At 46.9% G+C, this 23,882-nt stretch overlaps 1 protein-coding gene across 6 annotated transcripts in view; it reads left to right on the top strand.

Moving 5' to 3' along the window:
• The window catches only part of APBA1 (amyloid beta precursor protein binding family A member 1), a 247,906-nt gene extending 225,170 nt beyond the window's left edge, over positions 1–22,736 (top strand). For 5 of the 6 annotated variants that reach the window (XM_032164248.2, XM_058444844.1, XM_058444842.1 and 2 more), the window contains 4 exons: positions 662–874; positions 9,356–9,475; positions 17,770–17,910; positions 18,886–22,732. In XM_032164248.2, coding sequence (XP_032020139.1) covers positions 662–874; positions 9,356–9,475; positions 17,770–17,910; positions 18,886–18,957 — 546 coding nt within the window. In that variant the 3' untranslated portion in view covers positions 18,958–22,732. Of the gene's footprint in view, positions 1–661; positions 875–9,355; positions 9,476–17,769; positions 17,911–18,885 lie in introns of all 6 variants that reach the window. The other variant, XM_032164246.2, reaches the window with a different exon arrangement.
• Positions 22,737–23,882: the final 1,146 nt, after the last annotated feature.

The raw sequence follows: 23,882 nt of genomic DNA, 5'->3' as shown, positions 1-23,882 counted from the left end.
TATGCACTTCCTGTGTGCACACCCAACCTTTTGGTTGTGATAACTTCAGCATCACTTTTTTTTTTCTTTTTTCTCAACTTTCTCCTTGCAGAGAAGTGTTTCTGTGTGTTTATTTAACTCAAGAAACTTAAATGTCAGAGTGAATTGGGGAAGCACTGTGGGAGGGGGAACCTGCACTTGGAATTTGAAAAGCTATTTGTAGAAACCGTAACACACCACCCACCCACAGAGCCTCTTCCCCTGCCACTGAGGACAGGACTGAAGAAATTAAAAAAAACTGGTGGTCCTCATGGTTGTGTGCTGAGGCAAGTTTGCTTAAAAAAACTGGTGGTCCTCATGGTTGTGTGCTGAGGCAAGTTTGCTTATGTGAAACAAGAGTGATGAAGAAATTTAAAAAAACTGGTGGTCCTCATGGTTGTGTGCTGAGGCAAGTTTGCTTATGTGAAACAAGAGTGAATTACAAAAGAGTGTAGACCTGTGTGAATTCATTTCTTAAAAACTCCAAATATGCGGAATGCTGAGAAGACGGGAACTCATCTGGGTTGGTGTCCCCAGGGAAGTGTCTTTCTTTAGGCGAGACAGGAATGGGGGAGAGGCTTTGATTTCTACCTACTCCAGATGGTCGCTGATGCAGGCTTTCTAAATGTTTTTCTCCTTCCAGGTTTTCATAGAGAAGCAGAAAGGAGAAATCCTAGGTGTGGTGATTGTGGAGTCTGGCTGGGGATCCATCCTCCCTACCGTGATCATTGCCAACATGATGCATGGTGGCCCTGCAGAGAAATCTGGGAAGCTGAATATCGGTGACCAGATCATGTCCATTAATGGCACCAGCCTGGTAGGCCTGCCTCTGTCCACCTGCCAGAGCATTATTAAGGTATCTGAATATGGGGAAAATCAGCTGCTGTGGTAAACCTCAAGTGATGTGAAGTGTGACCCCCATCCAGTCATTAATGTATATGAACATATTCAAGTGTCAGGCACCAAGGAAGACACAAACACAAAAGCCGTGGACTTGCACTCAGGAAGCTTACCATCAAGTTACCATTTACAGATTCTTCCCTGAAATCAATTTAGATCAGGGGAAGTGTATTTGTGGTTCACATTACACTACTTTCTGATAGCAGCATGTCCGTCACAGGCATCACTAGTCAATCACAGCACTCTCCCACTAAGCCCAGACTCAGCCTCAACAGAAATGGCCTCAGCTTGGGAATCCAGACAGTCACTTATAGTCAGCCAGATACACTTGGCATGATTTACCATCCCTGTCAAAAATGTCAGAAATGCTTCAAATCTGAGAGCGCTTTTTCCTTCCCAGTGGCCCTGACTATGATGCAGGTGAGTTTGTCCTCCCTCAGACCCCGGGTAAAGCAACTCACATGTGCTCGTTGCCAGGAGGAGGAAACTCTCCTCCAGTCCATGGAAGCTTTTTCATACCTGAGCATACTCCCTGCTCAACCTCAACTGATGCTTATAAAGCTAAGAAGAGCTACTTAAAGGAAAATTAAATGTGAATACTTGAGACGAAATGAGATTTTCTTTAGACATGAAGCATTCATGTGGGGTTTTTTGAGCACATTGGGACTTGCTGAATGCATGGCCAGTGTGACTGGGATGTTCCTCCTCCATGACGGCATCTGTAGACCCCAGTAGCTCTGCACCAAGCGCTGCGGTACTGTAGGTAGACTGAGATTCCACAACCTTTTTTTGGGTCCTGCAGGGATTTCCTGAAAGACTTAGCTAGAATATAGCTGTGTGCGTATGTGCATGTGTGAGAGGGAGGGAGAAGGAAGAGGATTAATTCATGCAAATAGTCATTGTGAGCAAAAGAAAAATCACAAAGCCAGCATCCTCAGCTGAGGGGGTGGGGGTGGGAGGTGAAGGTGAGTGTATAGGACACACGGATGGTGCCTTTTTGTTTTTAATGAAATGGATTAAATTCTAATTTCACATAAGATAATCACATCTGGAAAGAAATAGTCCTCTTTGGCCTCCTTTAATTTCTTTTTCTTATATCTTATACTTAAATTCTACCTCTTGCTTAATACACATTGAAAATAAGATTAGAGAATCAACTTTGAACATGGATATTCATTCAGACAGGTTTAATTGGGCCTCTGTGAGGCACTGAGCCACGCTCTGAGGAAGCTGGCTTGACAGTATGCATGTGGAGGATAATTAGAGATGTACAAGGGCTCTGCGGCCAACATAAAGGTGAGAGGTTACAAGTGATTAGATGGACCATTTTATGCAATTTTAAAGTTGACCTTGAAGGAGTAAAACCTAGGTAGGTAGCAGAAAGGGAAGTGGCCTTTGGAAGTTTCTGCTTGAATTGATGGACACGGGCCGATGTTGAGTCAGGGAGAGATGGGGTCTGAGCCTGGCCCGGAAAGGCTGGTCTGGTTTTGCTGTGATCGCGTGGAGACGCAAGCGGGGGGTGGGGCTGGGGAGGCAGGCCCACCAGTCACTCCTGCCAGTGAGCAAGTTGCTTACTAAACACCTTGGGTGCATGCATGAGAACTGCTGAGGGGCTGTGGGACCCAGGGCCCCCATGGACATAGTCCCTGCTCCCCGGGGAGCTTGGTCGGTTTGAGGAGAAGTGAAAGGACTTATGGCTCGCAGTGCTCAGTGCTGTATGTCTGTGCTCTGGGTGCTCTGAGTGCTGTGTGCTCTGAGAATATGTGTGGACTGATGTGCTGAGCCTTCAGGGCAGCATTCTGTGGGCAGGTACTATTGTTGTTGTACCCATTATACAAGCTAGGAAGCTGAGGCACAGCAAGATGATGTAATCATCCATGGTCATACAGCCTCCAATACAGAGTCATCCCAGGGAGGGTGTCAGGTGAAATGCTAGGCCCAAGGCCAGACCCTGGGGCAGTACTTCTCAGCCAGGGGTGATCTTACATCCCCCAAAATGTATGGAGACTGGGTTGTCACGGAGGAGAAGGTGCTGCCAGCATCCAGTGGGTAGAGGCCAGGGATGCTGTCAAACATCCTACAATGCACAGGACAGCCCCACAGCACAGAGTTATCCAGCCCCAAAGGTAGGTAGTGCTGAGGTTGAGAAACCCTGCCTGAGTGGTGTAGGAGTTCAGATGCAAGAGAGGGAAATCGATGAGAGAGGGAAGCTGCTTAGGGACAGTTTGTGGGGAATTGGTCTGAATCTAGAAGGGTTGGGGAGGAGGAGAGGGGATGGGGGGTCAAGTATTGAATATTTGTGTTCCCTCCAAATACATATTGAAACCCTAATCCCAATGCGATGTTATTTAGAGGTGGGGCCTTCAGGAAGTGATTAGCATGAGGATGGAGCCCTCATGGTTGGGATTAGTGCCCTTAAAAAAGGGACCCCAGCGAGCTCTCTTTTGCTATGTGAAGATACTAGAAGTTGGCCATCTCCAACTCAGAAGGGGCCCTTGCCAGAACCGGACAGTGCTGGTACACTGATCTCGGACTTCCAGCCTCCAGAACTGTGAGGGATAAATGCCTGTTGTTTATAAGCCACCTAGTCTGTGGTACTTTGTCATGGCAGACTAAGAACAGACTCAGACAAGGGGAGGACTTAAGTAAAGGTGGGGATGGGGCGTGGGCAGGAACAAGCCGGGCTTCCTGAGGCCCTCAAGACTCTAGCTCATGGCCTGGAGTCACCTCCTTTCCTCCTCAGGGCAGCCCACAAGGGGGACAGCAGATGCTAGGTGCACAGATGGGCCATCAGAGACTCTAAAGGCACAGGAGACTTGCCCAGGGCCCCCAGCTGGCCAGTGAGTCCTCACCCTCCTATGCATCCCTCCCTCATCTGCGCGGGGACCAGAGGAGGCAAGCAGTGAGACTATGAGGGCAGCCTGACTCCCTCTGCAGCTGCTGTGGGATCACAGCATCAAGGTGGAAGCAAAGCTTGCTGGAGTACAGACAGAGCTCTGTCTGCACAGTTTCCTAAGGGGAAATGGTTTGAGGAGCTGAACTTTGATGTCTATAAACGTAATCTCTATAGAACCAGAAAATTAAAAGGCCGAGTGGTGATGAAAGAGATGTAACTGATGAAGATGAAGAGTAAGAAAAGCAGTGCTTTCGTGGCCACCCGTAGTGAAGAAGTACTTAGCAGGGCAGACCCCGATTAGAGCACTGCTGAACTTCCTCCCTGCCACAGTGCGCCGCTTGTTGAATGGGGAAATGTGATGGTCCATCCGTGGACCACCCTGGCTGGTGGGAGGTGTAACCACTGATAACAGCCAGAATCACCAGTACCAAATACAGACTGACATCAGTGGGTTGTATCACCTGTTTAAAATTCTCTAGAAAACACACCCCTTTTTGCCTGCACCTGGACAGATGTGTGCACTGCCCTACCCCCACCCCTCGGGCCACTGCAGAGCAGTGTCTGGGCCACTTCAAGGCTGTGTTCAAATTTGTTGCAGTGTATGTCCATGCTCTTTGCAGTGACTTTGACAAGCAACTCCCATCCTGATGAATCAGTGCTTCTCAAACTGATTGGAATCACCTGGGGCTCTTGTTAGAATGCAGGTCTGATTCAGCAGGTATAGGGTGGGATTCTGCATTTTTGGCAGGCTTCGTGGCGGGGATGGCATCACCAGTCTGCAGGCCACACTTTCAGGAACAGGGATCCAAAGTGTGTGCATTCTGCATCTGGCCACTTCAATACTGGTTGACCATTTTCCCCCCGGGTTACAGGAAATAGATTTCTAGAGTAGAATTATAGGTATTGACTTGCCTTACTCTTCCTACCTCTTATTTTTTGGGTCATAATTAATTCCCAAGGCATAATTATTGGTGGGTGGAACATCTTACAGGCTGCCTCTTTCTGTGCCTTTGCCTCTGTGGTCCTGCCCTCTGGGTTTTTGCTCTGTTTTAGAAGAGTGCACAGCTTCACTTGCTTCCCCAGGAGCATCATGGTTCTTCTCTCCCGTTGCTATAGAGACCATTCTGGCTTCTCTTTTCGCCTCTCTTCTCTGGCCTTCCCCTCCCACCAGATTTCTTAATTTGCTGTACCGTTCCACTGTTGTCATGGGGACCAAATGACCCTTTATTTAATTGGCACCTCCAATAAAATGGCAGCTCAGAAATCCAAGTTAATGGGACCCAACATGAAACATTGATTAGGAACAGCAGAGCAAATGCATGGTCTCATTATTTCAAATTGCTATTTCTCTAAGCTTCATCTTACAACACATTTTCCCCAATCTAGAAAATCTTTCACTGAGGGACAGATCAGGCATCTCAAGTCAATTCACAGAGAAGGAAAGAACCCACCAGAGCAATGTGAATTTTTTAGGCAACATTGAGAAAATAGAGTCATTCTCTTGCTTTTCAGTATGTTGGGTAACATTTTCTGTATCACACAAGCATACCTAAATAATCTCAGTGGTTAATAGGTGTAAACATTTAAAGCAGGTGGCTTTGCCTGAAGGGTTGAGATTCCAACAACATGCTCCTGTCTTAATCATTCATCTCTCTCCTTTCCCACAAATTCCTGGTCTCCTGGTGTGTGATTAGACAGAAAAGGGTGAAGAGACTCAAGCCTCCTCTGGGCTCAGAGCCCTGTGCTTAGTACTGATAATCTCTCCTATCCAGCCCCGGAGAGGGTGCGCTTCCCTGAATCTCCAGTGCCTAACACATTTCTTGGCACATGACAAGTGATTCGTAAATATTTATTGATTTAGGTGGATGGAAAGGAGGAAGCACTCAAAGCAGATAAAAATATCTGCATGAATGTCTGAGCTGCTGTCCGCCGTACCTCTCAGCCCCACAAAAGAAGCCCACTTTAAATTTTAGGAAGAGGTTTAAGCATAATGGTTGAGATTTGGTGTTGCAGGCAAAGGCATTTAGGAATAAACACATTAAAGGGGGTGCAATCACTGAAATTAGAACTGCGAGAGACATTGGTGAGCTTCACCATTTGTTGTGAAGATGAGGAAATTGAGGTGGGAGAAGGGCGAGCAAAGGGCTTCAGATCCCACTGCTTGGGGTAGCAGAAACAAAACTTGAGTTCAGGTTTTCTGACACCACGAGAGTCCTCTTCACCAGGCTGTGCTGGTCCTGTTGATAGGAGCAGAAGGCCAGAGCATCTCCTTTTGTCGATGGGGACAATGGGACCTGCTGCATATGGAAGGCCTGGATCCTTCACAGATGTTCATTTCCCCAGGGAGAATCACACTCATTCCATTGCTGTGCTTTGGAATCATTTCCCTAAACAGAGCAGTTCCCTGGAGATGTTCCAAAACCACCAGGAGATGCCACATGAATGTGAATGCCAAGTCGCATGGTACATCGAGGCCACAAGCTGAGTGACAGCCATGGGGAGGCTCAAGTCCTGCAGAAAGCAAAGGAATTCAGAGCACGGGGGGAGCAGATGCTGACGGCGGGGAAATTGAGTTCCATCAAAATTCACACATTAGGAGCACAACCTACAACCAAAAGTCAGTGGGGAAGCCAGGGGGTGGGGGATTATGAGGACCAGGAACCCCGAAAAACTCTTGCCACGTAGGAAAATGAACTAAATAGATGGCCCCAATTCAAGGCTGGAATTTGGGGACACAGATTTGTTCTGTGGCTGACCCTGTCGTCTTTGTGGAGCAAGCCTTATTCACAAAAGACATACCCCTCTCCGGCTGTGTATATGGGGCATTATGGTGTAGAAATACTGTGCGTTTTGAATGCGGACAGACCTAGGATTGAATCTTGCTGTGTGTGAATGTGAGTGAGTCATTTAATCTCTCTGAGCCCCAGTTTCCTCTTCTATAATATCGAAATAATTATGGCCACCATATTAAACGAGACAGCTCCTGTCCTTTCCAGGTCAATGCCAGACAACAGTGAGTGTTCAATGACAGGTAGTTACAGTCATTTTGGTTCAATTAGTTTCATCATCAGGGTGGGTTTTGATGCAGCAGTGATCTTAGGGGTGTTCCTGCATGACACAGACATGCAGATGGCTGACCAGGGGTCAGCTGTATAGTGACTGGGCAAACAAAATTTCCCACAAGATGTCACCCTCACCCCACCCTTGCCAGCGCCTGCTTTCACTGAGCACACTGGCTGCAGGTGTGACTAGTAAATTGACATCTTTGGGTGTAATCATCCATGGAGAAATTAAGCCACCTGGATGCAGATGAGGCCATTCATTGTTCTGCAGTAGTAGTCCACACCAGTTGTTCGCAAAATTGAGCATGCACCTGAATCATCTGGGAGACTTGTCATCCACAGATTCCTGGGTCCCACCCCTAGGTTTTCTGATTCAGTGGGGCTTGGGTAGAGCCCAGAATTTGCACTTCTAAAAAGTGGCCAGGGGCTGCTGCTGCTGCTGTGTGGGGTTTAAGAGTCATTGGTATACACCTGCTGGCCAAGCATAGTAAAGCTGGATAACCAGAGGCAAAATAGCCCCTACCTCTCCGTCAATCTAAAGCATATCCTGTAACTCAGATACAAAAGGGGTGTAGGTCATTTCTGCCACTCCAAGAAGCACTCTTGCTACAGATTCTGTTTGTAGTGAAGTTGTCTAACACCAGTTTCACGCCTCTGCCAGGCAGGGTGCCTGAGCAGGGATACATAGTCCCAGTCCTGACCCCACAGAGCCCTTGGACAAAGCAATCTGTGTCTGTGTCTTCATCTTTAAAATGTGAAATGTAAGTCCTGACCTCGCACTGAAAAAGATTTGGTAGACTGGTCAAGGAGTGACAGCGGTAGTGGCTGTGGAATTTACAGAATTCTATTTATAGAATAAGAGGCAGACGATCACCCTTCATGCATGCTTTTCTTGGATTTGACACTTATTTACAGGTTCTCTTTCCACTTCACTCGTGGAGGGCGCAAACTGGACCCACTTGTGAACTGAGCAGGTGCTGTCTCTAGGCAATACTGTGGGCTTAGATAGAACAGAGCTTGCCTTTTCCCTGAGTCCCTCCTCATTCCCTGGTAGCTGTTCTCTCCTGGAGGAAAAGTTACCCACCTCTCCTCCCACCCACCCCACAGTTCCCTTTGGAGGATTGGGCCTGGAGCTGACCTTGAGCAGTTTCCCAGGCAGCTGGCCTTGTAGATGGGAGTCCAGTTGGGTAGGTGCTTCCCACTGAGGGCTCTGACCCCCGCTGCCTCAGCTCTTGTAGCGGGGCCAGGGGCTGCAGGGCCTGCAGCTACAGCAGTGTGGTCTGTTTACCCCAGCATGCAAACATGATTCTCCTGCATACCATGACTTGAAAGGGGTGGGAAGGCACCTGCTATCAGCCATTCCTTCTCCTCCATCTGGCAATGAGGAGTTTGTTGAGGCATAGCAGGCACCCTGGGGAGACTGGAAGATGGACATTTGTTTCAGGGCTGAGTTCCTTTTGCCTGACATCCTCCTCTAGGGTGAAGCTGACAAGTCAGTGGTCGGGCCTGCAGGAGCAAACCTTCCCACCGCCCAATTGAGGACAAGTGTAGCTTTGTGATGGTTTTCTAAAGATGCTTCTGAGCACACCAGGGCTTCTGTCACTGCTGTGAGTCTGATCAGGGGACAGGAGAAGGAGCCTGAGCTCAGCTCAGACCACACAGAGGTGGAAGCTTTCTACATAGTCTCTGAAACTAGTCCCTTTTTATAGTCAAAGATCAGCTTTCCCTCTACGCTCCATTTTAATTTAGAGGGAGAGGTGTGTCATCAGGGATCATGAAACAACAGTCTGCAAGTGGTATTTCTTCCCCTTCCTTCTCCATCAACACCCATCCTGCAACCTTCCCCATTCTCCCAAGGAGGCACACACTGATTGGAGTCCCCAGTTGCTGTGGGAATGTTGATAGCTATAAAATCTCTAACTGGCAGAAAGAAGGGGAAAGAGGAGCATCAGAAACCAGGGGAAAGAGGAGCATCAGAAACCAGAGAAAAGAGCCATGATGAATCAGGCCAGTTGCTGTGAATTAGATGTCCTTTGTTAGAAGAGGAGTCATTGCTAGAGTTTGCCTTTCAGAAGAAAAGTCCATTTCCCACTCATGTTTCTCCTGGCTGGGGGAAATAGTGTGCCTCCTTCATCTTTGAAGCCAAAAAGGACATCTGACACTTCCTCATAGTTGCACAAGTACTTTGATCAGATCCCTTGAACCCAGCCCACTTCCCAAAAGGAAGGCATTGCCCACAGGAACCCCATCTGTGCAAGGGCTGAGAGGGTTCCATCTGCACCATGTGGCATCTTAGCCCTGGGTAGGTGAAGCTGAGCAGTGACTGTACGTACCAGCCCGGGCACCGGAGGCCTGCAGGCAGGCAGTGGGTCCTTCGGAAGACTCAGTGCAGCTTCTTTTGCCTTTGGTGCTGCCTGCTTTTGTTTATTCTGTCTGCCTCAGTGGTCACCATACCCACTGTACTTTATTCATGTTTAAGGGCTTAAAGAATCAGTCCCGAGTCAAGCTGAATATTGTGAGATGTCCTCCGGTGACCACCGTTTTAATAAGAAGACCAGACCTTCGCTACCAGCTGGGTTTCAGCGTCCAGAATGGAATTGTAAGTAGAACACCTTCCACACCCTTTTCCACAATGTTGACAAATAAAAACGTAGCATGGCCAGGGGGATGGAGCCAAGATGGCCGAATAGGAACACCTCCAGTCTACAGCCCCCAGTGTGAGCAACGCAGAAGACGGGTGATTTTTGCATTTCCAACTGAGGTACCGGGTTCATCTCACTGGGGAGTGCCGGTCAGTGGGTACAGGACAGTGGGTGCAGTGCACCGTGCGCGAACCGAAGCAGGGCGAGGCATCGCCTCACCTGGGAAGCACAAGGGGTTAGGGAATTCCCTTTCCTAGTCAAAGAAAGGGGTGACAGACAGCACCTGGAAAATCCGGTCACTCCCACCCTAATACTGCCCTTTTCCAATGGGCTTAACAAACAGCACACCAGGAGATTATATGCCACACCTGGCTTGGAGGGTCCTACGCCCACGGAGCCTTCCTCATTGCTAGCACAGCAGTCTGAGATCAAACTGCAAGGCAGCAGTGAGGCTGGGGGAGGGGCGCCCGCCATTGCCTAGGCTTGAATAGGTAAACAAAGTGGCTAGGAAGGTCAAACTGGGTGGAGCCCACCACAGCTCAAGGAGGCCTGCCTGCCTCTGTAGGCTCCACCTCTGGGGGCAGGGCACCGACAACCAAAACACAGCAATAACCTCTGCAGATTTAAATGTCCCTGTCTGACAGCTTTGAAGAGAGTAGTAGTTCTCCCAGCATGCAGCTGGAGATCTGAGAACAGGCAGACTGCCTCCTCAAGTGGGTCCCTGACCCCCAAGTAGCCTAACTGGGAGGCACCCCCTAGTAGGGGCGAACTGACACCTCACACGGCCGGGTACTCCTCTGACACAAAACTTCCAGAGGAAAGATCAGGCAGCAGCATTTGCGGTTCACCAATATCCGCTGTTCCGCAGCCACCACTGCTGATACCCAGGCAAACAGGATCAGGAGTGGACCTCCAGCAAACTCCAACAGACCTGCAGCTGAGGGTCCTAACTGTTAGAAGGAAAACTAACAAACAGAAAGGACATCCACACCAAAAACCCATCTGTACGTCACCACCATCAAAGACCAAAGGTAGATAAAACCACAAAGATGGGGAAAAAACAGAGCAGAAAAACTGGAAACTCTAAAAATCAGAGCACCTCTCCTTCTCCAAAGGAACACAGCTCCTCACCAGCAACAGAACAAAGCTGGACAGAGAATGACTTTGACAAGTTGAGAGAAGAAGGCTTCAGAAGATCAAACTACTCCAAGCTAAAGGAGGAAGGTCGAACCAATGGCAAAGAAGATAAAAACTTTGAAAAAAAATTAGACGAATGGATAACTAGAATAACCAATGCAGAGAAGTCCTTAAAGGACCTGATGGAGCTGAAAACCATAGCACGAGAACTACGTGACAAATACACAAGCCTCAGTAGCCGATGCAATCAACTGGAAGAAAGGGTATCAGCGATCGAAGATGAAATGAATGAAATGAAGTGTAAAGAGAAGTTTAGAGAAAAAAGAATAAAAAAAAAACAAAGCCTCCAAGAAATATGGGACTATGTGAAAAGATCAAGTCTACATCTGATTGGTGTACCTGAAAGTGATGGGGAGAATGGAACCAAGTTGGAAAATACTCTGCAGGATATTATCCAGGAGAACTTCCCCAATCTAGCAAGGCAGGCCAACAGTCAAATTCAGGAAATACAGAGAATGCCACAAAGAAACTCCTCGAGAAGAGCAACTCCAAGACACATAATTGTCAGATTCAACAAAGTTGAAGGAAAAAATGTTAAGGGCAGCCAGAGAGGAAGGTCGGGTTACCCACAAAGGGAAGCCCATCAGACTAACAGCTGATCCCTCGGCAGAAACTCTACAAGCCAGAAGAGAGTAGGGGCCAATATTCAACATTCTTAAAGAATTTTCAACCCAGAATTTCATATCCAGTCAAACTAAGCTTCATAAGTGAAGGAGAAATAAAATCCTTTACAGACAAGCAAATGCTGAGAGACTTTGTCACCACCAGGCCTGCCCTAAAAGAGCTCCTGAAGGAAGCACTAAACATGAAAGGAACAAATGTTACCAGCCACTGCAAAAACAAGCCAAATGGTAAAGACCATCAAGGCTAGGAAGAAACTGCATCAACTAACGAGCAAAATAACCAGCTAACATCATAATGACAGGATCAAATCCACACATAACATTATTAACTTTAAATGCAAATGGACTAAATGCTCCAATTAAAAGACATAGACTGGCAAATTGGATAAAGAGTCAAGACCCATCAGTGTGCTGTATTCAGGAAACCCATCTCACATGCACAGACACACATAGGCTCAAAATAAAGGGAGGGAGGAAGATCTACCAAGCAAATGGAAAACAAAAAAAGGCAGGGGTTGCAATCCTAGTCTCTGATAAAACAGACTTTAAACCAACAGAGATCAAAAGAGACAAAGAAGGCCATTACATACTGGTAAAGGGATCAATTCAACAAGAAGACCTAACTATCCTAAATACATATGCACCCAATACAGGAGAACCCAGATTCATAAAGCAAGTCCTGAGTGACCTACAAAGAGACTTAGACTCCCACACAATAATAATGGTAGATTTTAACACCCCATTGTCAACATTAGACAGATCAACGAGACAGAAAGTTAACAAGGATATCCAGGAATTGAACTCAGCTCTGCACCAAGCAGACCTAATAGACATCTACAGAACTCTCCAACCTAAATCAACAGAATATACATTCTTTTCAGCACCACACCACAACTATTCCAAAATTGACCACATAGTTGGAAGTAAAGCACTCCTCAGCAAATGTAAAAGAACAGAAATTCTACCAAACTGTCTCTCAGACCACAGTGCAATCAAACTAGAACTCAGGATTAAGAAACCCACTCAAAACCGCTCAACTACGTGGAAACTGAACAACCTGCTCCTGAATGACTACTGGGTACATAACAAAATGAAGGCAGAAATAAAGATGTTCCTTAAAACCAACGAGAACAAAGACACAACATACCAGAATCTCTGGGACACATTCAAAGCAGTGTGTAGAGGGAAATTTATAGCACTAAATGGCCACAAGAGAAAGCAGGAAAGATCTAAAATTGACACCCTAACATCACAATTAAAACAACTAGAAAAGCAAGAGCAAACACATTCAAAAGCTAGCAGAAGGCAAGAAATAACTAAAATCAGAGCAGAACTGAAGGAAATAGAGACACAAAAAAACCCTCAAAAAATCAATGAATCCAGGAGCTGGTTTTTTGAAAAGACCAACAAAATTGATAGACCACTAGCAAGACTAATAAAGAAGAAAACAGAGAAGAATCAAATAGATGCAATAAAAAAATGACAAAGGGGATATCACCACTGATCCCACAGAAATAGAAACTACCATCAGAGAATACTACAAATACCTCTATCCAAATAAACTAGAAAATCTAGAAGAAATGGATAAATTCCTGGACACATACACTGTCCTAAGACTAAACCAGGAAGAAGTTGAATCTCTGAATAGACCAATAACAGGCTTTGAAATTGAGGCAATAATAGCTTACCAACCAAAAAAAGTCCAGGACCAGATGGATTCACAGCCAAATTCTACCAGAGGTACAAGGAAGAACTGGTACCATTCCTTCTGAAACTATTCCAATCGATAGAAAAAGAGGGAATCCTCCCTAACTCATTTTATGAGGCCAGCGTCATCCTGATACCAAAGCCTGACAGAGACACAACAAAAAAAGAGAATTTTAGACCAATATCCTTGATGAACATTGATGCAAAAATCCTCAATAAAGTACTGGCAAACTGAATCCAGCAACACATCAAAAAGCTTATCCACCATGTTCAAGTGGGCTTCATCCCTGGGATGCAAGGCTGGTTCAACATATGAAAATCAATAAACATAATCCAGCATATAAACAGAACCAAAGACAAAAACCACATGATTATCTCAATAGATGCAGAAAAGGCCCTTGACAAAATTCAACAACCCTTCATGCTAGAAACTCTCAATAAATTAGGTATTGGTGGGATGTATCTCAAAATAATAAGAGCTATCTATGACAAACCCACAGCCAATGTCATACTGAATGGGCAAAAACTGGAAGCATTCCCTTTGAAACCTGGCAATAGACAGGGATGCCCTCTCTCACCACTCCTATTCAACATAGTGTTGGAAGTTCTGGCCAGGGCAATCAGGCAGGAGAAGGAAATAAAGGGTATTCAATTAGGAAAAGAGGAAGTCAAATTGTCCCTGTTTGCAAATGACATGATTTTATATCTAGAAAACCCCATTGTCTCAGCCCCAAATCTCCTTAAGCTGATTAGCAACTTCAGCAAAGTCTCAGGATACAAAATCAATGTGCAAAAATCACAAGCATTCTTATACACCAATAACAGACAAACAGAGAGCCAAATCATGAGTGAACTCCCATTCACAATTGCTTCAAAGAGAATAAAATACCTAGGAATCCAACTTACAAGGGATGTGAAAGACCTCTTCAAGGAGAACTACAACCACTGCTCAATGAAATAAAAGAGGATACAAACAAATGGAAGAACATTCCATGCTCATGGGTTGGAAGAACCAATATCGTGAAAATGGCCATACTGCCAAAGGTAATTTATAGATTCAATGCCATCCCCATCAAGCTACCAATGACTTTCTTCACAGAATTGGAAAAAACTACTTTCAAGTTCATATGGAACCAAAAAAGAGCCCGCATCACCAAGTCAATCCTAAGCCAAAAGAACAAAGCTGGAGGCATCATGCTACCTGACTTCAAACTATACTACAAGGCTACAGTAACCAAAACAGCATGGTACTGGTACCAAAACAGAGACATAGAGCAATGGAACAGAACAGAGCCCTTAGAAATAATGCCACATATCTACAACTATCTGATCTTTGACAAACCTGACAAAAACAAACAATGGGGAAAGGATTCCCTATTTAATAAATGGTGCTGGGAAAACTGGCTAGCCATATGTAGAAAGCTGAAACTGGATCCCTTCCTTACACCTTATACAAAAATTAATTCAAGATGGATTAAAGACTTTAATGTTAGACCTAAAACCATAAAAACCCTAGAAGAAAACCTAGGCAATACCATTCAGGACATAGGCATGGGCAAGGACTTCATGTCTAAAACACCAAAAGCAATGGCAACAAAAGCCAAAATTGACAAATGGGATCTAATTAAAGAGCTTCTGCACAGCAAAAGAAACCACCATCAGAGTGAACAGGCAACTTACAGAATGGGAGAAAATTTTTGCAACCTACTCATCTGACAAAGGGCTAATATCCAGAATCTACAATGAACCCAAACAAATTTACAAGAAAAAAAACAAACAACCCCATCAAAAAGTAGGCAAAGGACATGAACAGACACTTCTCAAAAGAAGACATTTATGCAGCCAAAAAACACATGAAAAAATGCTCATCATCACTGGCCATCAGAGAAATGCAAATCAAAACCACAATGAGATACCATCTCACACCAGTTAGAATGGCCATCATTAAAAAGTCAGGAAACAACAGGTGCTGGAGAGGATGTGGAGAAATAGGAACACTCTTACACTGTTGGTGGGACTGTAAACTAGCTCAACCATTGTGGAAGTCAGTGTGGCAATTCCTCAGGGATCTAGAACTAGAAAATACCATTTGACCCAGCCATCCCATTACTGGGTATATACCCAGAGGTTTATAAATCATGCTGCTGTAAAGACACATGCACACGTATGTTTATTGTGGCACTATTCACAATAGCAAAGACTTGGAACCAACCCAAATGTCCAACAACAATAGACTGGATTAAGAAAATGTGGCACATATCCACCATGGAATACTATGCAGCCATAAAAAATGATGAGTTCATGTCCTTTATAGGGACATGGATGAAGCTGGAAACCATCATTCTCAGCAAACTATTGCAAGGACAAAAAACCAAACACTGCATGTTCTCTCTCATAGGTAGGAATCGAACAATGAGAACACCTGGACACAGGAAGGGGAACATCACACACCAGGGACTGTTGGGTGGGGGGACGGGGGAGGGATTGCATTAGGAGATATACCTAATGCTAAATGACGAGTTAATGGGTGCAGCACACCAACGTGGCACATGGATACATATGTAACAAACCTACACATTGTGCACATGTCCCCTAAAACTTAAAGTATAATAAAAAAAAATTAAAATGGACATTTTAGTAATAATAAACATCTGTTGGAATGCTTTAAAAAAATGTAGCATGGCCTTTTTTTTTTTTTTTTAATTGAGATGGAGTCTTGCTCTGTCATCCAAGATGGAGTACAGTGGCACCATCTCGGCTCACTGCAACCTCTGCCTCCTGGGTTCAAGGGATTCTCCTGCCTCAGCCTCCTGAGTAGCTGGGACTACAGGCACACGCCACCATGCCCAGCTAATTTTTGTGTTTTTAGTAGAGATGGGGTTTCACCATACTGGCCAGGCTGGTCTTGAACTCCTGACTTTGTGATCTGCCTGCCTCTGCCTCCCAAAGTGCTGGAATTACAGGGCCTTTGACTTTTTTTTTTTTTTTAAACCAGTTTGTTCCCTGAAGGAATCCATCAAGAAAGAGTATGAGTGGATGAAGCAGGCTCAGCTCCCTCTCTGGACAGAGTCCCTTCAGCAGAGATTCCCACCCAGAACCCAGTGTTTCTGTGACATGCAGGGCTGCCCTCCCGGCTGCCAGCTTGGGAGTTTGGGATGCACCCTCCAAGAGCCTCCTTGCCTCTGGGCTGTCCACCCTGGCTGCACAGAGTCCTGCAGAGCAGCTAACTCCCAAGCCTGGGGCTGTACAGTGCAGGGGCCGACTCAGTTCCCACAGTCACACTGGGACTCAAACAGTTTGGTATTTGAGTGATCCTTCAAACCTTGGCCTTCAGGCGAAGCCAGGCAGATCACTTGAGGCCAGGAATTTGAGACCAGCTTGGCTAACATGGCAAAGCCTAGTCTCTACTAAAAATACAAAAATTAGCCAGGTGTGGTGGCAGGCACCTGTAATCCCAGCTACTCAGGAGGGTGAGGCAGGAGGATCACCTGAACTTGGGAGGCAAAGGTTGCAGTGAGCAGAGATTATGCCACTGCACTCCAGCCTAGGTGACAGAGCAAGACTGTCTCAAAAAAAAAAAAAAAAAAAAGAGTCCTAGGTAATTAAAATATCATTCCAAATACATTGTAAGGTTTAAAAATACCCTTGAACTTCCCATTTGGAGTTGAAATATCCAGCCCCACTTCCTGCATTCTTTGTACCTGAGTAGCCTAGTTGGCCTATTAGGAGAGGACCTAGGGTGACTCTTTACAGTTTAGCTCTGAGATCATCTTTTCATTGGTTTGTACTTGTACTTGTTTGCTTTGTTCATAGTTAAACAGTATTAAAAGTTCAGATATGAACAAGGAGTTGTTAACACGTGTGGGTCCACTGGGAAAACACCTAAGGAATGTTTCAACCCCAGGTCTAGCTGAGAGAGCAGCTGGGCTACACACTCACAGAATCACACAGCATGTTGCTGCAAGATGTCACTTGCAGTCTTGTCTGCATCCACTTTTAAATAAAGGCGCATGGTCTGGAATGAAAAGCCAACTTAGTAAATTCAGACCTACTCTTTTGGGAAAAGTTATGTTGTAGTGTGTGTGAGGTGAGGGTGGAGGGCCCATCAGCCCCACATGCAACGTCGGGTCACTGTGGTACCTGGCTGTGCCATCACAAAATCCAGCCTCACTGTCTTTTCTGTGGGAAGGGAGTTTGAATAGGGGCCGCTGAATTGGGAAGTTCTAAAGGAGTCTCTCCCCTGCAGCCAGCCACACTTCAGAACACAGAGTGGAGTTCCAGCCCCATGGCGGCTCAGGCAATCATGACCCTAAAAAGTCTGCTGGCATTAAACACTTGAGTGCTTGAGTCCCAGTCATGACTACGGGAACTAACACTAACCTGTGTCACACAGGCTGACAGTTTGAAAACACTGGCGACTCTGCAACAGACCCAAATGGCCCTTTTTACCCAGCCCCAGCTGGGATGAGAAGTAGAATTCAGTGTGCCGTAAAAACCAGTGATGTGCTACAGTCTCTGTGCAAGCCGCATGAACAAGGTGACCATGTGGGCCGACAGCACCTATTTTTTTGTGAAAAGACACTAAGAGAGTTAAATGCCCAAAGCCTAACCATGTCAGTTTCTCCAAGAGCAGAGTGTGGGGGCGGGGGGCTTTCAGGAAAGACGGCCTTCCAGCCCTACCGCACTGTCTGCAATGAGGGTAACTCCGCCTTTGACTCTGGCAGATCTGCAGCCTCATGCGAGGGGGAATAGCTGAGAGAGGAGGCGTCCGTGTGGGGCACCGGATCATTGAAATCAATGGACAGAGCGTCGTGGCCACCCCCCACGAGAAGATCGTCCACATTCTCTCCAATGCTGTTGGGGAGGTAGGAGAGGTTCGGGGCTGAGGGTGGTGCTGAGGGCCGCGTCTGGTGCCCCTGCCTCATATGCTCAAAATGGCCCTAAGCAGATCTTCCAGGAAAGCTCCCTGAGTTTCCAATCCTGAACATTCCCCAACAAGCAGACCTGTGTCTGACCAAATACCAAACCCATTAGCAAGCAGTTGTCTGGGAGCTCCTCCATGAAATGGAATCAAATCCCCCTCAGCCTTCTCTTTCATCTGATGTGCTCACCTTCTCTTTTTAACACTCAGCTTTCTGTTGCTTTTTTGTATGGCCGCCTAAGTTGCCTCCATTTTCCCCAGTTAATCTCCCCAAATGTTTTTTAAAAGATTTAAGTCTTAGACTCAAGTCAAATCAAAGTGGCCCTCCAGAGGTGTGACCCCAGTGCAGTGTGGCATAACGTGTCATCACTGCTGTCAGTCATCACTGCTGCCATTCATCACTGCTGTCAGTCATCACTGCTGTCATTCATCACTGCTGTCATTCACTTATCAGTGCTGTCAGTTATCACTGCTATCAGTCAGTCATCACTGCTGTCATCCATCACTGCTGTCAATCATCACTGCTGTTCTAGGGCTGATTTGTCATCCTTGCCTCATCTGCCAAGAGAGATGAGGGAGGCAGGTGCCCTGAGAAGCCTGGAGCCCTTCTCTCTCCATTATCAGAGTTCTTGCTTTTAAAAGGGTAGGGTCTGGTGAGAGATAGAGCATTTGACTGAGAAATAAGCCTTGCTTGGTTTTTTTGTTCATTTCTGTCACCCCTAAGCTTTTGAGAAAGTCAGTGGATTCCACTCTTCCTGGAGGCCACCCTGGGTCAGGTCCCTGGTGGTGGCTGGGCAGTAGGGGAGTATCTTCAAAGCCCTCTATGGGAAAGGCACTGCCTCTCTGGCCAGCCTTGGGCAGTGCCCACGCAGCCAGCCCCTAGCCTCAGCCCCCACTAAAGTGTGTTCTTTACCCTCAGATTCATATGAAGACAATGCCAGCCGCGATGTACAGGCTGCTGACGGCCCAGGAGCAGCCCGTTTACATCTGACCGCGGCCGCACGCGGTGGCATGCATGGAGGACTCTCCTCATCGTGGTTGTGTTTCTCGTGCTGCATCCCTGTGTCCACTGAGACATTCCCTTCTCGCGCCCAGCATTTGGTTTTACACAGGAAGAGAAGAATCCACAAGGACCTCTTTACTCTCTCCGATTTGCTTTTTTTTTTTTTTTCATACCAGGGAAGTTTCGAACGCACTCCCTTGAGGATGGAGAACAGCCAGCACCCACCTGGTACTGACCCAGGACCATCCTGGAAGGCCTTCTGGGTGTGTCCAGGGGTGGGCTGTCACTGCCTAAGGGAGAATCCTCCCTTCCCAAGAGGTGCAGACCTCTTAGAAGGAGCTCACGGGGCAGCGAAGCAGCTGATTCAGCAGTGCCTAAAACCCAGTTGCTGATCTCTGCTCTCTGAGTTTATCTGTGGGAATGTAGTACCCAGGGCCAGTCCACATCATTAAGGTTATGCACTGCCTGCCATGTATTTGGGGCACCATACATTATTTCCTCCCAGAATCTCTGAGCCAACCTTAAACCTCTTCTATTGCTAGTTTTAATTTCAACGTTTGTGTGTTTTCTAATATGAGCCTTCTCACCCCAGGATAAAAGGGGAAATAACTGCCTTGGGCAAGGACACCATAGTGTCACAGAGAGCTTGGCAATTCATGGGGCATCTGAAGCTTTACCAGGTTGTCCTCAAGTTATCAACCATTAGATAAACACAGGCAGGTACTGTCTGCTTCTCTCTCTCTCTCACACACACAGTCCCATTTGCATATCACCCTTCCCTGCTCCCACCACCAATGAGACAAGCTGAAGATTAGGCACACAGATCCCCTGGAAACCCACCTCTCTGGGAGGCCCCTTCCCTGGCAGGTGGCCAGGCAGGCAGGGGCTGCTCAGCCTCGTCCTGAGAGACCTGCCCTCTCTGCGCTGAGGCCCAGCCCCTCCAGCACCACTTTGGCTTAAAGCATCCTCCTCCTGGACTCCCCTCCCCGCCGAACACACATCCCAGGAGTCTGGTAAGGAGGGACTGTTCCCCAGAAGGCGAGCTGCAGGTGCAATTGTGTCTTGTTTCCTGGCCCAAGGCAAGACCAACGTTCTTCTCTGCTCAGGGCCACTAGGCAGATGTGATATTGGAAAGGCCAGAACAGCACATAAGCCACAAAATTAAGGAGACAATAGCAACCTCAAGTTATGCCTCAGAATCCCCAGATGTGGCCCATAAACACCCTCTTGCTGCCTTGTGGGCCTGAGAGCGTTTTTGGCTGGTGTGGAATTGTTCCATGTTTTCATCAGGTGCCTCATATTTATGCTTCCGTCTCAGTTCAGTGTAGATGTTTTAGTAATATTATAATTCTGAGCCAGTTTTCACTTGGTCCAAAGAGCATTTTGTTTTCATGTGAGGTGTGATGTGGCTTTGCTTTTGTTTTGTTTCATTCATGACCTCAGTAGAGACAGGGGAAGAGAAACTATTATATTTTGTAATTAATATAGTCCCTGTTCTCTGCATCCAAGATATTTATGTTGTGTCTATGGAAATAGGAACTCAGTGAGCAAAGGTTGGGTAGCATGTATTTATAGAGAGAATGGAGGGATTCTAAGGGGGGAGAAAAGTGACTATAACAAGATTAGGGACAAGAGACTTCAACCAGAAAGCTCTGTGATCAATTCCGCGAGATCTCTGTACCTTCTGAGTTTTCTGCTTAGAATTAGGGAAGCTCAATGCTTGACAGGAACAAGCAGTGGAACTCCCAGTTTCACTGTGCTACAAAGGAGCCCTGAGGAAGGGAGGAATGGAGGCTGCTGGCTGCCCAGGTGCCCTGTGGGGAAAGGGACTTCCGCTGCTGTAGAGAGTGACACGCGGTGGGGCCAGGGGCTCTGGGATGGGCCATAAAGCTCCCCAGGACTTCTTCGAAGGATGCTTTACAGAATGTTGCTGGGAGACCAGCCCCAAGGTCAACCCATCACAAACGTGAGGACCAGGAAGGAACCATGGCCTGGGTTCTCCATTTGCTGTAGAGTATCTGGTGATACAATGAGACACTTAAGAGTCATCAGCCAGTTCATCTTTCCTCTGCCAATAAGAGTGGATAGAACAGGAATGAAGTGTTAGTGGTGGTATTTCAGGCATCAGCAGCCTTGGAAAATCATCGTAGGGGCTCATGCCTGTCTGTCCCTAGGCACCTGGGCAGCACCACAGAGGCCCACCCATGACTGGCCAGGGGACAGAACTCCAGTAGTGCGTCCCTGTACAACCTGCACATAACGGTTATGTATCTTCACCTCAAGGAGAGAATATACTTTCTATTCCTATTGCACAAAAACCTTGTAAACTTTGAGAGGTGCTGAAAAAGCCAATTCTGCAAGCTCTCCTAGAGGACTGACATTGTAACATTAGAGTGAGAAGATTTCTCCGCCACATTCTTTTGTATTAATCCAGGTGTGTCTTCACACCCAGTGAGTGGAAGTTGCTGGAGCTCGGTACAGGTCCACCCAGCTGAAGTGGGTTCTTTTTCCTGCTACCACTGGGGCAAGGGAGTGAACCTAGGTATGGTCACTCCAGCAGCCACAGTCTGAAAAGCAAGTTGCTAGATTTTTTTGGAAGTCCCAAGAGAAGTGGCGGTCTTCCCTTCTGTCATCCCAGTATATATAGTTATATATGTAAATATCTAAATACCCCGTTTAACGGGAAGGCTATGTACAAGGCAGCCTTCCCAAATGCTACGAGGGCACAGAGCCACTGTGGCTGCTCCTCCAGGGCGTGCTGGTGGCTCAGCTTTGGGGTTGGACTCCCACATTCACCTCCCCCTCCTGGTCCAGGCAGAGGCACCAGAACCCACCCTGCCTTTTCTCCAATGTGAGCATTTCAGGGAGCCACCATCAGCCTTGGGTTCATGAGAGGAAGAAACCCCCAAAGACCAATGCCTGGAGCCCACTTCTCCAGCGACACCTTCCCTCGCCAGAGCAGGCTCCTAGGAGCGCATCGCGGGGCACCGGGTCCCTGCACACGGGTTTGCTTTCTGAACATTGCCCATCAACACCGCCTTCAGGGAGTCCCAGAGTAACCTACTACCTCCCCCATTGCTCCTCTGCCCCCCTCACCCTGTGGGCACCAACACCTCCCGCACACAGATGAAAACCATCTACAGAGCCCTTCCCGGGTCCCTCGACCCAGTGGTGTAGCCGTTACCAATGTTTACAACCAGGGGCCGCCCCTCCTTAGATGTGTTTACTCACATTCACAGGCCACCTGTTGGTTTGAGTTTCATGTGTCTCCTTCCCTGGCCTGGGTCGACTTGAGCACACACACGACTCCATCTTTCTTCCCCTCCATCAAGGCAGTGTGTGAGGACTGTGTGGGAATGATATTTTTTGTACATACTTAGCACAGCACCTAGAGTATGAACTTGTACTATTGTTCTGTAAAGAGGGTGAAATAGAGATTATTGTAAAGCGTCGGGAGAAGTATAGTATTGTATTTGTAACAATATCGTTCTTTGTATACACAAAACTCAATGATCTATATATAAATATAAATAAATATATAAATAAAATATATCTACACGTGAGCCTGGAATGTGGACACCGCACACCCACTGAATGTACTTCCTTGACAGTCTGGTCACTGGTCCCTGCCTCCCTCCTCCGTCCCGTGGCCACAGTCATCCGGTTTGGGGTTGTGATGTATTTACTGTGCTATCTTCCTTTATTTAACTGAACGCTAATGTCTGTATAAGAGTTGCTGCAACAATAAACAAGAACTTCACCTCTTGGCCTGGCCAAGTGTCTTCTTGTTGTAGGGAAGGCTTGGGATCATGTGATGAGTTTGTCTTTTCCCTAACAGACTAGCTCCTGCCCACCCTATAGGCGCCCAGAGCCCAGGAGTTCTCCAAATGAGCTTTTATTCTGTGGAACTGACTTGGTTTTAGACAAGAAAGGCTCTGTTCTCCTGTCTCAGTTATATATATACTTTCTATTCCTATTGCACAAAAACCTTTGTAAACTTTGAGAGGTGCTGAAAAAGCCAATTCTGCAAGCTCTCCTAGAGGGTCTCCTTTGAGCACACTGAACTGGAGGAAGAGAAATTCTCTGGATTTCATACTTGACATCCTCCATGAAGGTAGGAAAACAGGAATTAATTCTCCCCCACCTCAATCATCTCCCTTAGGGAGGTGCCTTTTTATAAGGGACTAAGATCTAAGTGGACAGTGGAAAACAGCACCCTGAGAGGCCCATGAGAAGGTTCTGGAAGGTTTCCTCCTGGTGCTCTTTGGAAATTCACTTTTTGAAGGTTGCCAGGCATGTCCTCCCTGCTGCTGGGGGCATGCTGGGGGCCTGGACTCCCCAACACAGAGTATCCAGCCCTGTTCCAAAGCAGACTGCTTGTCAGCTTTTTCTTTGCATACACCCCTCCCCCATCTTCCCTGCAAAGGTTTTTGCAGCCCCCTCGGGTCCGTAGCTGCTAAAAGCCCTGAACATGGAGGCAGGGCCCCGAGGAGCCCCTTCTCCTCCAACCTTCTCACAGCAAGCAGTGTCCCACCACCGAGATGGCTGCCGTTGAATCAAGTGGGAAGAAAGCACATTGAACTGGTGTCTGAGGAAGTCACAATTTGGAGAATGGCAGCTAGTCTTTATAGTACCTTCCACATGCCAAGCATCCTACAGAGATGAACTTGGTAACTCCCCACAACACCTCTAAGAGGTAGAAGCTTTTCCTGTATTATCGTTGTCTCCATTTTATACAGGAGGAAACGGGCACAGAGGGTTCAAGCACTTACGTTCAGCTTTCCAACAACTCCCACCTGCGCCCACCTGGGACAGGCTTGTCATCGCACACAGATGAACTCAGCGTTAGACTTTTGGGTCTCTTTTGGTTCTTACAATGTTTTCCTTCCAGGTTTTCTTCCATTGATTTGCAA

Source organism: Hylobates moloch, unplaced genomic scaffold (genome assembly GCF_009828535.3).
Source record: "Hylobates moloch isolate HMO894 unplaced genomic scaffold, HMol_V3 SCAFFOLD_10, whole genome shotgun sequence".
NCBI lineage: Eukaryota > Metazoa > Chordata > Mammalia > Primates > Hylobatidae > Hylobates > Hylobates moloch.
Note: the sequence above shows the minus strand (reverse complement) of the source record. Positions and strands in the feature narration are given on the sequence as shown.